At 33.9% G+C, this 16660-nt stretch overlaps 1 protein-coding gene across 8 annotated transcripts in view; it reads right to left on the bottom strand.

Moving 5' to 3' along the window:
- The window catches only part of ZBTB20 (zinc finger and BTB domain containing 20), a 513951-nt gene that overhangs the window by 21956 nt on the left and 475335 nt on the right, over positions 1-16660 (bottom strand). For all 8 annotated transcript variants that reach the window (XM_087721324.1, XM_087721325.1, XM_087721323.1 and 5 more), the window contains 2 exons: positions 8996-9094; positions 286-470 (listed from right to left, as the gene is read on the bottom strand). In XM_087721324.1, the coding sequence (XP_087577450.1) occupies positions 286-470; positions 8996-9057 (247 nt within the window). In that variant the 5' untranslated portion in view covers positions 9058-9094. The remainder of the gene's footprint in view (positions 1-285; positions 471-8995; positions 9095-16660) is intronic.

The raw sequence follows: 16660 nt of genomic DNA, 5'->3' as shown, positions 1-16660 counted from the left end.
GTAAATAAATAAATGAACAGGGCCTTCCCCAGTTGCTTCCATTAATTTTTGAAAATGCAATTCCATGTTAGTAATTGTGCAGACTGCAATGATCCAATTTTGTCCTCTTATATTACCACCGACACAATATTCTGCTACTTTCTGCTCCAAAGTGTAAAAATTTACTTCTTACAACCTTACTTTATCTACTAATTAGGTACATGTTTCAATGTTTTGAGAGGGTTTTGACACTGCAACAAATACCGTGTCTCACTCAACTATCCGCAATGACACTATTATACTTACAATCAGGTGACCCTGTGTATACGTGCAGGTTTCTTAGTGAATGGGATGAATGGATGAGATCTGGGCTCAGAGATGAGATAGCTTCAAAGTTCAGGCATGGAAGGCCTGACTTGGCAACGAAGGCACCCGTCTGCGTAATCTCATTCTCCTCAGACTTCGGTATTTCAGTTGTCTTGGGTTTCTTTCTAAAAGGAAACAAAGAGACCTTTGAAGGTAGCAGTTACCTGCAGTATGCAGGAACGAGAATAACTGTGCATTATTGTTTGTTTTCCTTTCAGAACATGTTTTATTGTTTGAGGTTTTTCTAATCTGTTTTCACTGCTGGTTGTTAGTGCTTACAGGAGCTGTATCTGCAAGCAGTCTGCCAGGGGGAAGGTGGTTTGTTTGCCCCTAGAACCAGGGGTGGGATTCTACTGGTTCGGCCCATTTCAGGCAAACTGATAGCTCCGAAGATCGCCTGAGAGTGAACCAGTTCACTCCGATCTTAAAGTAGGCCCGCCTGCCCACCCCTGGGCTATACCCACCTACATTTCCTTGTTTTTTAGCCCAGCTGATAGGCGCAGCAGAGTGGATTGCCGTGCCTCAGAAATTTTTGTGTGAATTACGCATGTGCGTGCAGCGCACATCAGGTACATTAAGCACATGCGCACTCAGAGAACCAGTTGTTAAACTGGTGGGATCCCACCCCTGCCTACAACCACTGGGCATTAGAGAGGCATGTATAATGGCAAATTTGATTCTTACAATGCAATTAAATTTTTTGACCAATTCAGTTCATTGTGTTTGGGGGTTTTCATGGTAGAGGTAAATGAATAGAGTTGGTTAACCCATATATAACTAGATTTAAGATTCATCCTTGAATCGATAGACTTGATCAATTAACCCCTTTTCAATTACCCAGAACACTAATAATCTCTCCCACTGAATACTAGGGCCATATTCTAATGTTTGTTTTCTTATATAAGCTGGTCAGTTATGTAAAGTAAGGAAGAATTCTCTTGATATCTAACCTCCTTGGAAAAAGTATGGAATTCCGTTGGAGGATAATAGTTTTGCTACCACCCATTCCTGTGAGACAAAACCAAAAGCAATTCCACAAACACAACAAATGAAGTGAGTTTAGGTCCCACTTGCTTAGTTAACAGCTGTCCTAGAGAGCTATAGTACCATATTCCTTCTCACATTCTCCTTTAGTCACACCCAGAAATTATTTCCACCCTACTCCTTACACTCAGATCTCAACAATAGAGCCTTGTAATTAAGGATGCCTCCAGTGTGGTCCCTGATGCCAACCACTGCCAAGCCTTATATAATAGCTGCGTATGGAACATTTATGATGTATGTCTGTGCTAGAAGATGAAGAGATTCTGCAGTCATCCACAAAAGACACTACAATTGTTCATGTATTTTCCAGAACTTTCAGAATATCTTCTTGAAGTTGCTCTTGGGCCCAGTCCCTCATGCAAGCCCTCTTTGCATGATATCTTTCCTAACTTAGCATATTAACTACCCTTGCTTTCTATCTTTCCATGCCATGACAATAAGAGCTTTAATTTCCTCAGGGTAGCTGTAGCTACTGCTCTTCTTTAAACTGTCAAGATATATGTTTTTTTTAGCCAGCTCACCTTTCCATGGCTTGTTCTGGGAAGTCTCAAAACACTCCTAGAAATAATTTCTTCTATATAAGAGGCATGGGATGAGGAGTTATCATAGCTGCTGTTTTGCAATGCCATATCCATTGTTTTTTTTAAAATGGAGATCAGTTTGTAGTACTTGGTGTGGTTATATCTGTAGCCATCACCATCAGCTCCCCTCCTATCGTCTTAGCTCATCTCTCTCTTTGTACCAGAGTGTCTGCTGCAATTAAACAGATCATTCCGTGACTGCTTCTGCAGCTTTTGAAGATATCATACCTACCAATTGTATAGCGCATTGCCAATGACTTTAACTGATATGTAGCATAGGGCATCATATGTAGGACATTAGCAAGTAAGAAAATGAGCATCTCTGTACCAGTTTCTAGATATCTGGTGGAATATTTGGACAATGCTTGGAATAGCTCTTGAAGTATAATGGCTTGCTTCTCTTAAATGATCGCTACTCTTGATTCTATACATTAGCAATTAGCAATCTGACACCCACACCCACAATTTGCCAGAAACTATCATAGCCTGCTGCATTTTAAAATGAAACATACACATACATGCTTATACTCCAAAACAAGATTAATATAATTTATAGAATAAAGGACACTATATGCTTCCCCTCCCTCCCACAGAAATATGTTTTTAAAATATTGGATAAACATATTTTGTAGCACACAAAAATACAGAAAAAAAAATCTATGCACTCAGAAAAAAAGCATCATATTTCCAGACAGCGGCATAGAGAAAGGAAAGTATATTATGAGGCCCTCAAATTAGGAGTAGCTATCCAAAATTATCTGTCCATGTCAATGTGATATTCTGCATAAACCAAGTTATTCAGTGACTGAGGTCCATCACTAATGGGTACTGCATTAAATCATTATTTAATGCAGTTAAACCACTGTTTTCCATATCTCAACTCTCTTCTGCTGTAACCTAGTTTCATCCTAAACTAATTTATTGTCTATGCTGAAAAGTGAGTTACTGTACGAGACTCTTAAAACAATATAATTCTGAATGGGACCTGTGCCATTTCAAAGCCAATATTAAAATCATTTTATAGTTTTCAAGAAATCAGGGCAAACTTTCTGGAAAGTCATGTCTTGTTCAAGCTCTAAATATTCCAAGCTGGTATTTCAAGTTTAGGATGGTTTGCATGCTTCACAAAAATTATACTGTTTAGAATGGACAATGAAGCTAATGACCTTAATATGTTGACTTTATAAACACTAATATAATAGTGGACAGAGAATCTTAAAAAGTGGACAAAAGTTAAAATAGATCACTTGTGTACAGAGAAGTAAAAAAATAGTTTTGAGAAAAGAGAACTCTTTAGGGCTATTTAGCATACCTTTGAGTTGTACACATAAGCAAATACACATTATATGAAGTACTGCATTTAACATTAAAATAAGATGGAATTGTACAAACAAAATCTGGATTTTATTATAAAAAAAGAACATATTCAATAAAACAATAATTTTTTTTTTAATTTCCTACCTCTCTTCCGCCTCCCCCAAAGATTTTTCGTAGGAAAAAAAACATTTACAAAGCAATTCTGTACCCTCATGGAATCAGAAATGAAGAAATAGGCAGAAAAACACATTATAGCATAACAAAGGGCAAGCCACTTTGCTATTAATCAAGAACATTGTCTCCAGTTATATAAAAGAATTATATAAGCTTGGTATGGTATGAAAAAACACAGCACATGTTCTTGTGAAACCATGGTGGCTGACACTTATAAAACATAGCCTCTAGAGGGCAGCAGGCGACCAGCTGGTTTCAAATTACGTTAATTTCAGAACTTCAGATTTTTGCTCCTAGTTATTATGTTGGTTTACTAAAAAACCTTTAAAGAATCTTTGCCATTAAGTATTAAAATTACACAATTCAATGATATTTTTGCTCAGTTAGTAAATGAAAACTGAACTGAAACAAATTGACAAATATGAATCTCTTTTCCTCTTTCCTTTCTTTAAAAATCATGGTATGCAAGAATCTACAAGGTAAATAAATATGTTGATTGACCATACCTAAAAACAATTAACAAACCCACGATTACAGGATCACTAGGCAATATTGAAACCTGCCATAATCAAATTATTTTTGAATTCTAATTCATTACTTTTTTGAAGCTAAAATGTTTTCTTAAAGTGTTAAGAAAATGTTAAAGGTTATGTACCAAACAAAGTATATCAATTTCCCACCTTTTTATGTCACTGGCATCTTAAAGATTATGAAATGTATTCTCGTAACAATTTGGTTATGGAATACAACCTACTTAAGAAGATGTATAAAACTGCAACTTTTCCCATAAAAGTTTACCATACAATTAAGGTAAAGGTGAAGTTTTTCCCTGTTCAGTCAGGTCAGTGGTCATCTTTTATTTCCTAACTGAGGGAGCAAAGATCCTTCTGTGGTCATGTGGCTGGCATGACAACAACCCAAGGAAAGCTGTTACCTTCCCACTGAAGTTGTACCTATTTAACTACTTGCATTTGTGTACTTTTGAACTGTTGGGTTGGCAGGAGCTGGGGCAAGAACAGGAGCTCACCCTATTGCAGGTGCTTAGGTCTTAAACTGCTAGCCTTTCGGTCCAGAAGCCCAGCATCTTAACCACTAGGTCACCGTGTCCCTACCACACAATAAAATATTACCAAACTATAAATTATTTCTTGCAACTAAAAGGAAATTTACCTTGTGAGCAACTTCTGTTCTCTTCTTAAAAAGCAGTCTTGCTAGTAAGCAATGAGGTGATGGTATGCAAAAAACCCAGATCTATGGGGACAGCAAGGGATTCATGCCAAAGTATCTGGCAAAATCTATAGCCCACCATAATTGAAAACTCACCACAGTCAAAGGCCCTGTGGCCCTATATAAAGGCGGTCAAGAGCTCTTTCCCCAGTGTATTTATTCAATTTTATATTGGGTTCTTTAAGTTTGTTGCTGTTTGTTAAGTGACCCAGGCACTTTGGTTAGGTTGGATAGGTATATAAAATGCTAGCTAGCTAGTTATAAATAAATAGTTAATGCTTGAACTTTATAACAAGATTATTTTAGTGTTAGTTTCCAAATTACTTTCTACAGCTTACATATTAATAAGCATGTTCCTCAAATATTTGTAAAAATCAATGTTCTTATATTTATTAATTTTAATTAGACTAAAAGGATACACTCATGATTAAAGCAATCTTTTCTTTTCAGTTTTGAGTTGCTGTTGTAGCAAAATCCCATGAAAATTATAATTTTTCATTTAAAAAAATGGATGCATTACTTTTTTAGTCTTTCCTCACCCTGTTACTCTATAAAGTAGCATATACTTTTATGGATCAAGTATTAGAATAAAATCTGGGGTCTCGTAATCTAGAGATATGGTTGGCAGAATCTAGGAGGGTTGGCCTTTTCTGCTATTGCCCGTACACTGTGGAATCTTCTTTCTCTCGAGCTGAGCATGTTCTCATCACTTCTAAGCTGCCAAAGGTTATGCCTGGTGAAGCCAGGGAACTGGTAAGAGCCCAGGTGGTGCAGTGGTTAGAGTGCTGTACTGCAGCCACTTCAGCTGACTGTTATCTGCAGTTCGGCGGTTCAAATCTCACCGGCTCAGGGTTGACTCAGCCTTCCATCCTTCCGAGGTGGGTAAAATGAGGACCCAGACTGTGGGGGCGATATGCTGACTCTGTAAACCGCTTAGAGAGGGCTGAAAGCCCTATGAAGCAGTATATAAGTCTAACTGCTATTGCTATTGGTAAACTGTTGAGGTGGCTCCATCATTATTAACATCAGGGGTGGGATTCAGACAGTTCGCACCGGTTCAGGCGAACAGGATGTTAATTTTGCATCCTGTTCACCGAACTGGTTGTTGCAAGTCACCACACAGTCCATTCATCATGCCAGGCAAGTGCAGGGCTCATGCGGAGGCTCTAGGAGGGTGAAAAAGGGGCTTCCTGGAAGTCTGGAAACAGGCCTGTTTCCAGCCTACAGAGCCTGGGGGACGCCGTTTTCGCCCTCCCAGAGGCTTGAGGAAAACTTCTGGAGTCTGGGGAAGGTTAAAACCATGCCTCCTCCACCATGGTGCAGGAGGCCAAATAGGTCACTCCCACCCAGCAACCAGGCAGAGAACCGGTTGCTAACATTTTTCAATCCCACCCGATTAACATCCCTTCAGCTATTATATATAGCTATAGCTATTATTTTTTAGCTGTTTTTATAGGTTTAATACCCAACTCTACCCCAAATTAAGGGATTACAGTTTGTAAAAAGGGAGTTATTTGTTGTTATTGGTAATCATTTTAGCTATGTATTATTTTAATTTTGTTGTACGCTGCCCAGAATCGCTTGCTTGTGAGATGTAAATTAGATAATAAATAAAATATTTGAAAGGTAATTTTTTTATTTCAAGAATGTTATTTCTAACTTGATCAGCTATTAGTATATCCATTTCTTGGATATCTATATGTATTGCTTATAAAGCAAAGTATTATTTTAGATGTGGAACAGAATGTAATGGGCACAATCACACAATGTATACTCCAGATAATGTAATTATTTGTAAAGATTGGGTATAATCTGATTCTAAATCTCAATATAGCAGAAAATAATGAGTGAGTCAACTCATTGTTTTCCTTTTTTACTTACTTAGAATCGTGATAATTTCAAAACAGATCTTTACACACAAGCCAGATAGGCAAAGTATGTAAAGCATAGCTTTTAAAATGTTTTTATCAGTAGCATCCATAACTTTGTGGATATGTGACAATGGGAAACACAACAGACTGGGCAAATTCTGCTAACCATGGCTACCAAACATCCAAAAAATCTGCTAAGCTATTCCACTTTCTTTACATAGATGATCTAAAGCTGAATGTAAAAAAACATCATTTGAAATAGAAGCACTGCTCAACATTGTCATTTGTACAGCCTAGATATTGCAATGGAGTTTGGACTTGAAAAATTAGTCACTCTTCACCATCAATAGAAATAGAAAACTGAAGGAATCAAGATGCCCAATGGAAATAACTTCCAGAGTTTGAATGAAGATGATCACTATAAATACCTTCAAGCTGGCAACATCAAGCATACTGAAGACAATAATAATGTTAGAAATGAATATATCATGAAAGTGAAAAAGAAAACCCAAGCTCAGTGAGGAAATACTGCAAAGAGAATTAACTGCTAAGCCATTTTAGTCATTGGATACACAGCTGGAAGAATTGTCTGAACTCAAAACTCTACTTAAGAAAATATGTGAGTGTGGAGTGTTGCAAATTATATCAGAAAGTTGAAGAAAATAAATAGGCAATGGAAGACTATCTGAAGGACAGCGAAGAAAATGCACTGAAGCTAATTTAACATAAAGGCTTATTGAGTACTGGAGAGATCAAACAGTTCTCTCCAAATATTTGCTATTTAAGTATAAACTGGAATTGTTCACTCCATTTTCTCTATCCCACATCTTAATGTCTTTCAGACATTAATTTTCAGATCTGCCATATTCCTTATTGTATCACACAATCTTAAGATCTAGTGCAAATATTTTGGGTTCTTAGCTAATAATAAAACATCATCCCTGCCTAGAGATAATGATGACTGTGAAAAATCTTTATTTTTATAACCATTGAAATATTTATATCAAATTACAGCTCCAAAATTCTGAAGAGTCATAGCCTTAACTTGCTTTAATGTGGTCCTAGCAACAATCCTGGAGAGAACTTTTTTTTAAAACAAAAAACCTTACATTTCTAGATTTTACCCTTGTGGACGTGGAATCAAGTCAACCTATGTACTCCATGTTTTATATTGGTATTCAGAATCATAATAAAGACTATCCAAGAAATACAGCATCATTTGCAATATCAACAAACACATCTCTAACATAACCACATTATCAACTCCTAGTTTCATGAATTCCCTGCAACAACCTAAATACATATTTTTCTCCACATAATTTTTTACTCATAATTACACCTATACTTTCATTTTCATGTATGTTCATCAGCTCTACTTTAAAAGACCAGACTACCTTCATTCAGATATCTAACATATATAAATCTATCTATATGTGTTTATTAAAAGTCAACTTTGACTTGATGGTACAACATTAATTGTTTTCTATATTCTACCAATTATACAGTACATTAACTGCCTCTTTTTAATCTGGGTTGGTAAACAAGGAATGCTGGAGAAAATACATACCTATTTTGTCAGTCAAATTTACAATTATCTTAGCTAATTGTTGGATGAATAATTTAGTGCATAAAATTGCTTGCTATTGTTGATCTGGAACTCTAAAATTTAGAGTTATTTTCAAGTTGAATTATTTTATCGATTATTGTCTGCCCTAGTTATTGAAATGCTAAAATATGTGCATTAACATATTCATAGAAAGACATGGGTTCCATTCATGATGTTTTGGAATACTAACACATTAAGATTTGTATGTTTTATTTTACAGATTTAGGTTATATATGTTGCTTTATTGACTCCAATGATACTATTAGTAAAGTCCTTACACAGAGGGAAAAGGTTCTCAGACAACCCAATTTTTATTTTCTGAGAATTAGACAATGTTATGTGAATGATCATTTGTTGTTCCTAATCATACAAATGTTTATTAAATTGATGGCCTTTACATTACACCAATTGATCATTAAGCCTGCCTTGTACATAATTTAATATTGGCTTTTCAGCTGACCTGAAATGCCAAAACCCAACTTTACTGAACAGCAGAAATCTCATAAAATGCAACTGAAACAACTATGGCAACTTTGTTTCTATGTTCTTTGGTAATGCTGTGAAAATAAAAGATCAGGCACCACCGACAGATTTTTATGTGATTTCCAATAAACGTTCAATTCGTTGTCATTTTCTTCTAAAACTTTCTTATTCATTTCAGACATTACTCTTGATCACCACTAAAGTATCAGTAATATTTTATATGAAACCCAAAATTATGATTGGATCAAATGACCCAACTTTTGATACATATGCTGACTTCTAGATTTTTACAAGGTTCTGAGACTTTCTTTTTGTAATATTATGTTGAGTTTACAAAATTAACTTACAGTGGTTTCTGAATATCACTCTTCAGGTAAATCACTCCAAGCTTTGGACTTAGTGCAGACATTCATTGAGGCAGGGAAAGGGGAAAAGTTGTGCCTGCACTGAAAAGAAACAAGATGAAATATGAGAGAATTGTTCATAAATTATCTGGAGAAAAGATGAACAGTTAGCAAAGGATTTCAAATCATTTTGATAGCAAAGTGCCAAAGAAATAATATTTTCCAAAATCAGTCTTCCACACTAAGTAACATGAGCTGATCAATAATGCACTAATGGTATATTTGGCTATGACAGAACACTAAATTAAGGGATCATAATGGGAAAAAAGCAAATTCAAACCTGGATATTAACTTAATAATGTTTTTCAATAATAATTGCAAACACAAAAAAGAAATTTCCTAATACAAGTATAATTTTATATATTGTCACTTAGAATTCTTCTCATTGCTCCCTCTTAAATAAACAAAATAATAAGTTGAGACATTTTCACTGTGATCAAATGCTAGATAATAAAATTTTAAAAAATAATTTAAATATTTTTATTAAAAAATAGATAATGCAAAGAACTGTAAGTGTATGAAGAAGTAACAGAATTTATCAATTAAATATTATTTTATATCTGTGAACTGGACCAGGTCTCTTTAGATCTATTGTCATTCCTGTTATGAAAACAATTATTCATTCTGTATTTTATCCATTCAGTGAAGAAATTTTAGATTGAATATAAGGAACTTTGTATTCATTTTTTAAAATGTATTTGAATGTTCTTTCAATATCATTTCCAGGTATTGGTAATTTCTGTTAAGAACCAAGGAGGCCAAGAAGACTCCAGTAGGAGAATGCCATTTGGCTTAACAATATCATTTTTTTTGTACTTAGGGATGCTGTCATTTGTACAATAGAACTATAGTAGCTATAGATAGGTGTATTTTCTATGAATACCATTAATTGGTTTCAACTGTCTTTAACATGGCAGTGCCTAATCACTTACAGCATTAATAAATAATAATGCACAATACTGTCAGAAAAAAAACCCAATAGTTCAGGACTCCAAGTGACACTAAAATACATACACCAACTAAAAATGTAAATAGAAGGCATTTTGTGAGACATCCATTGTTTTTTTTCTTCTTCTTTCCCTTCTGGCAGCAAAAGCTAACCTGCCATCAGCTCTTGGAGGAGAACAGGACATAGGTCTACCAAATTAGACAAACTAAAGAACTCATCTTCTTGCACATAAGGAAGGACAGTTGATGAAATTCTACCTATTTTGTTAAGAAGGATTAAAAAGCATTTGTTTTATTCCAGGAAGGAATTTAAAAACAAACACAACACATGTTCACATATGTGTTTATTTCAGTGTTAGTTTTTTTCCCCCACTTAAGGAAGGCCCTTCATTTTCTTATATAACATTGAGGCCCTCGAAGAGGCAGTTTCAATTGTTTACTTTGGCTTACACATGGGGTGGGCTTGCAAAGCAAAAACATTTTTTGGACTCTTATAAAGGCTGATTAATGGCCTTTCTGCATAACTCCTCATACAAATACTTTGATACTTCTATTTCCCCTTTCCATAAATTGGATGGTGACCCTTCTTTGCTTATTGGCCTCCTTTTCTGAGCTGCTCATTAATCAGACCCACTTGTATGATATGGTCTGTCATATCATATTACCTACCATGCACATAAGCATAAGGTGCATTAGCCCTGAGACCACAGTATATATTGCATGCTGGAAGGTGTCTAAATTTATTTTGTTTCACTGTCCTGCACAAATAAACTGTAATCAATCTGCACTTAATTAATTCCCATTGCAGTATTATTACAGTTTACTGATAATATTTATTCTATCTTCATTGTGACTTTTTTCACCTCTGAAATCATTCCTCATCGGGTCTAACTGACTGAGGAAAGTGGGGAGGGGGGGATCAAAATGCTTGCCCTCATTGATGATAAACTAGTGTCATCCTGAGTTTTTGGAATCATGATTCATAGTTTGATAATATGTTGAACCTTAATGTAGGTAACTCCTATGAAAAAGATAATTCCATGGTGAAGATCATTAAAAAAGGCACTAAAAATTGCCAAAATAACAATTCTTTAAACAAATTTACGATGCCACATTTGAAATGCTTCTTGTCCACTTATACTGCTTTACAGAGACACATTCACAAAGAATAAAATTAAATTACTATTAGATGTAACATTATCCCTAACAAGAAGAGCAACATGCCGCCCAATTTTAACTCCCAGATTCTAGATGTTATTTTCAAAATTAGTTGAAAGAGCATATATATATTTAGTAATAATTTATCAGTACAGTAAAAAGAAAACAGGTCAAGAATAACAAAGTTAGGTTCATAAGATATTCTATACCATCTCCAAATTAGTTGCGTGAAAAATTAGTTCCTTTTACCTAAAATTTGGGGAAAATGTTCTTCTATATTTTGTGAACTATGCCATAAGTTAATAGATTATGTTTCCAATCAGAAAAAGTATAATATTCAGTAAAAGAAAGACCAGTATTTCTATCATACTATTTATTCATACAAACATCTAGCTTCTGTCTCTTTATTATTTGTTAATTATTATATTTATTATGTCTCTATTAACTGCAAGTGAACCATTCAAATAGGATATTATGCTACTATGGTTTGAAAAAAGTGGAGACGTTTCCTAGCAGCATCTACCAAAAGTCTATAAAAATACTTTCTTACTGTCTTTCAACATTCTGTTTTATCGAAATCTAGAAACACAATATTAAACTTAAATATCATCTTCTCATCTTTTGTCACAGATATGTGTGCGCATCCCATGTGTTTGTTTGTTTGTGTGTGTGTGTGTGTTTGTACATACATAGGTTTGATTTCTACAGATCAGGCAAGAACCCAAGATATTTATTCAAAAAGCTCCAAGAAAATTATTGCTTCTCTATGTATAAAATTGATTTTGAAGTACTATGTTATCTGGCTGAGAAACCTGTAGAACTTTTTATTGTGTATTTTAACTTTCAATAGCCTTGACAGAAACAGCATCTTTAATAGTGTTAATCTTGGCCAGCACTTGAGAATTCAAATCAATTATAATCTCAATTTATATGTATCCTCTAAATTCTGAACAGAGCCAACGACCTTTTAGTTCTTTTAATGTTCTTTAAGTTCTATTGCATCCTCAACATAAAACTACTTTTAATATAAATTGAAAACTGTAGTTGATTGAGACTCTAGCCCACAAAATTCTCTTCTGTGAATTCTGGGAACTAGTGAAGAAATATTGTAATATTAGCAACCTAAGAATTCTCATAATTCAACACTCCAGGATAGAAAGAATGTACCATTTTTAAAAGTACTATTCACGCTCTGAGCAGTTTCAGGATGTTCATTGGTACAATTCTCTGCAGAGTTAGATGCTGTCAGATCAAATTCTGGTGAATACATGGATCTTACCAACTTATCTTTTTAGTAAACTGTAGTTCGTTAAAGAGAAGTTCTGTAATATTTTTGATACCACCAGTCCACCTTATCTTTTTTCTCTTCCGCTTTCCTTAAACAGACAACACACATACACACCATGGAATGTGAAAATATATAATCACATGCCTGAAGGAAAGGACTTTCTGCTTTCTGATCATCATCTCAAAGGAGCAGTCCGTCCTTTCTCTGTTGTTGTTGCCCAGGACTGATTGATTGGATCTTGTAGTTCATGGTATTTCTAATAACCATCTCCAGATTCAAAGTTCAAAGGAGTTTTATTTTCTCATTCTCTGTGTCCAGCTTTCAAAAATTTACATTACCACTGGGAAAGCTACTGTGTTAACTATTCTGATTTTTGTTGCCATAGAAATATCCTTACCCTTCATAATCTTATCTACGATTTTCATTTTCTTCCTCCCTAGGATTAATCTCCTTCTTAATTCTTCAGCACAGTTTATATCTTTATCTATTCTTATTTCCAAGAAAATAATACTATGGTCTATTTTCACTACTTTGTTGTCAACTGTAAGATCACAACATACTAATTATCATTTTTTTTCTATGTACCTAATATTTAATGTTAACTCAGAGGTTTTTTTCACTTTCTATCTTTGTTTTATTACCTTTCTTATTCTGAATAACCATGTTTCTCAATTCTTCATTACAAAGGTTCTACAGGGAAATAATTAAGCATTCTGACACACTATTTAGTCCTAATGCATTTTATATACTGGCATGATCTAAAAGATCAAAACATTGCTGCTAAATAATAAATAAAATACATAAATGATAAAGGAACATCCTCCTTATATTCTCTTGCTCTGTCCATTATCTATCTTATGCTAGTTATTTGATTTCATGTCCTTCGGTCTTTTGGGAATTTTTTCTGTTAATCTTTTGCATGCTATTTGTAAGATCCATAAACAAAACTTTCCCTCTATGAGGTATTAGTCCAATAATTTGGTAAACTGCCATTTTTTAACCTCTCTTATTTGATATGGAATCATAGAATCTTAGAGATCTTCTAGTCCACTTCCCCGTTCAGGCAGGAATTACTGTCCAATCTTTGCCTGAAAATCTCAAGTGATAGTGTACCTAAACGTCTGGAATAGGGGTTTTCCACTGCTTAATACATGTCACAGAATGAAAATTCTTGCTTATTTGTTGGGTGAAATATGCTGACTCTGTAAACCGCTTAGAGAGGACTTTAAAGAACTATAAAGCGGTATATGTCTAAATACTATTGCTATTATTTGCAAGTTTGAATATTTCTCTATAAAGCTTTTGTCCATTAGTTTTTGCTTTACCCTTGGCTACTATTGAGAATAAACTCATACTCTCTGTCTGAATTCCTTCAAGTATTATTGGAAGACACCTACAGTATCATGTGGGCTAAGGGTAAATATAGTTCATTCCTTTAACTGATCCTTGTAGAATTTAGCCCCTAAATTTCTTATCACCCTTGTTGCTCTTCTCTGACTCTTTCCATTTCTTTAGTTACCTTTTTGTATTTTGCCAACCAAACTGACAAAGGTGTAGTTTAGCCAATTCAGCATACCACAATATTATCAATGTTTATGATACTATAACTATACTGATGCAGGTGAACATTGCACTCTTGTCTACTAACCAAAGACTTTTGTTGACTAAATCAGTAAGTTTTTGGCTGGCATAATCTGATTTAACAAATAAGAGTTGTTACAGAAGATTTAGTTGGCCATCGTGAAAAATGTAAACAATGAAACAGGGCTAGTGTGGTGAACTCTTTGATGCAGATTTCAAATAGACACTACATAATTATCATTTGAGCAAGCTGCAATGCTAATTCCTGAAGCGCACAACAGATTGGACTAGATGGTCTCCAAGATCCCTTGTAATTTATACATTCCTTAATTCAACGTGTCTCAACTCTCTTCATATAATTCTTCATGTTTTCTTTCACACAAATTAAGCAACCTGAACAGTTTGTTCCTTATATGAATTTTACATTTAGATATATGTCCTCCAAGTCAACCTTACTGGAACATAATGTTTATCTTTTCAACATTAACTAGTATATTTTACATCAATAATTCATGACTTGCTGTTTCACAATCTGCACCTGGAAATATTCTGGTTGTCTGGATTATACTTTTCCTTTTTTAAAGTTTTGTATTATGTAATATATTTAATTCTGATGTGTGCATTTGGTGATGTCCAATTGAAGAATTTTGAGTTTACATTGCAGGAAACAGAAATAGATTTTTATTTACTATTGTTTTATATTATTTTGATATATTATTATAATATATTTTACAGCTATGAACTATAAACGTAAATTAGTCTGAGATATTCCAACATAAAAATAAGGTATATTAATATATTTAATATAATATATTATCAACAGTTATTGTCAGTTTTGATGATTAGTTTATTACCATAATTTAAAAAATTATGAATCACAAAACTTCCACAAAGCTATGATCTACATATTAAAAGTGAATACATTTCAATTTTAGTATCATGGACCCAATAATATTTTAGACACATCTGAAATTGTTACCAAAAATTAAGTACACTAAAAGATAATGAATTAAGTAGAACTTCGAGCATTTTATGCAAACATTTGAATTGTTAAAATAACAAACAATGGGAAATTTCCAATTAGATGTTTTTGAAATGGATGTAAAAAACTAGGGAAAGAGCAATTAAAATTTTTTTATGTGATATATAGAGGAGGAAGAACCGACAGTATTAATTTTATTTGTATATTTCAGTTTAATTTTAGTTGTACATTTTTAATTGCTACATGAACATTCGGCTCTAATTCTAGTATAGAGAATTAGAGGAGCAATCTATGGAGCAAGGAAGATAAATTCAAAGATATTTCAAGCAGGACAATGCTGGGATTATGAATCCACAGATAAAGTAGTGAAGCAGGATCAAAGTCTATAACCAAAAGCCAATAGTGTAAGATGCATATATCACTATATTAGAGGGAAAAACAATTAATTTAAGTGGTGAATTTGGATCATTGAGATCTGGGCACACTGAAATAATCAGAAAAAATTGTTCTTCCTTCTCAAAATAAATTTGAGTAATAATAAAGTAAATTATTATTTAATATAAAAATGGTCAAAATATTTGAAAGAAATTGAGAAGATTAATTCTATGGTACCTTTGACTAACTAGTTAAATGGCAGATTGTAGTTTACTCCTAAACTGTATCGTAAATGGATCTATTTTATTACTGAAGAGATTGGGATTACAAACTTTCTTAATTATCTTCACCAAAAGCTGCTATTACTAGAAAGAAGATTGCTACTACCTGAAATCACCAAAGATTATGAAAATTAGTAAAAATTGGCAGTGTCACAATAATGTATCCATCCATTCCATTGCTTTGGCTAGTTATGACAAATGAGTTTTAAGAGCATTCCATTGCCAAGAAACTCTGTCAAAATATTGGTGATTTTTCCAAATCTGTTCAAAATTGCAGAGATGTCAAGTCTGAGATGAGGACATTATTTTCAAGAAGCACAAAACAACAACAAAAACAACACTGGAAGAGAATGGCTAGCCTATTTGCTGATAATACTTTACTAATATTTTACCTAAACCAAAATTTCTTTGGGTTAATCTCTCTTGACCAAATTCATTTTAGGGCCAAAACATTTTGTTTTGTTTTGGCCCACTTTTACCCTTACCTGCATATTAACACTAATGGCAGAATTTGAGACTATCTCAATTTAGCTTTTTTTTAAAAAAGAATAGATATAGTATTTTGCACACACATCAAATTATCTAAACTTGTTTTATCTAAAATGCTATTACTTGGCTTCCTATTTTCTGTTCCAATCCCTTTCATTCTCTGGATAATCACTGCTGGGTTCTTTAGATAGTGATATTTTGGTCTTGAGATTTGGTCCTAACTGCCTTTCCATTTGTTATGTCATTCATTTTCAAATTTTGGGAAGGTATTACTCCTTTCTGTATGAATTGTTAAAAGTGATGTAGAGCCTCTGGCGAAAACTAAATCAGCATAAGACTAGACTAATATATCTATCTCTGTGTGTTTGTTTGTAAATGCACCTGTTGCAGGATCTAAAGTGGATTCTAATCTAGCTGAATTGTGTCTGAATCTTCTGCCAAGTAAAGACAAGAGCTAAATAAGGGGTTAAATGCTTCAAGAGCTGTGATTTGTTGCTATTGTGTAC

Source organism: Thamnophis sirtalis, unplaced genomic scaffold, assembly GCF_051295495.1.
Source record: "Thamnophis sirtalis isolate CommonGarterSnake01/CBP01778 unplaced genomic scaffold, rThaSir2_p1.2 scaffold_8, whole genome shotgun sequence".
In the NCBI taxonomy this organism is placed as follows: domain Eukaryota; kingdom Metazoa; phylum Chordata; class Lepidosauria; order Squamata; family Natricidae; genus Thamnophis; species Thamnophis sirtalis.
The sequence above is the reverse complement of the archived record's forward strand: the minus strand, read 5'-3'. Positions and strand labels throughout refer to the sequence as shown.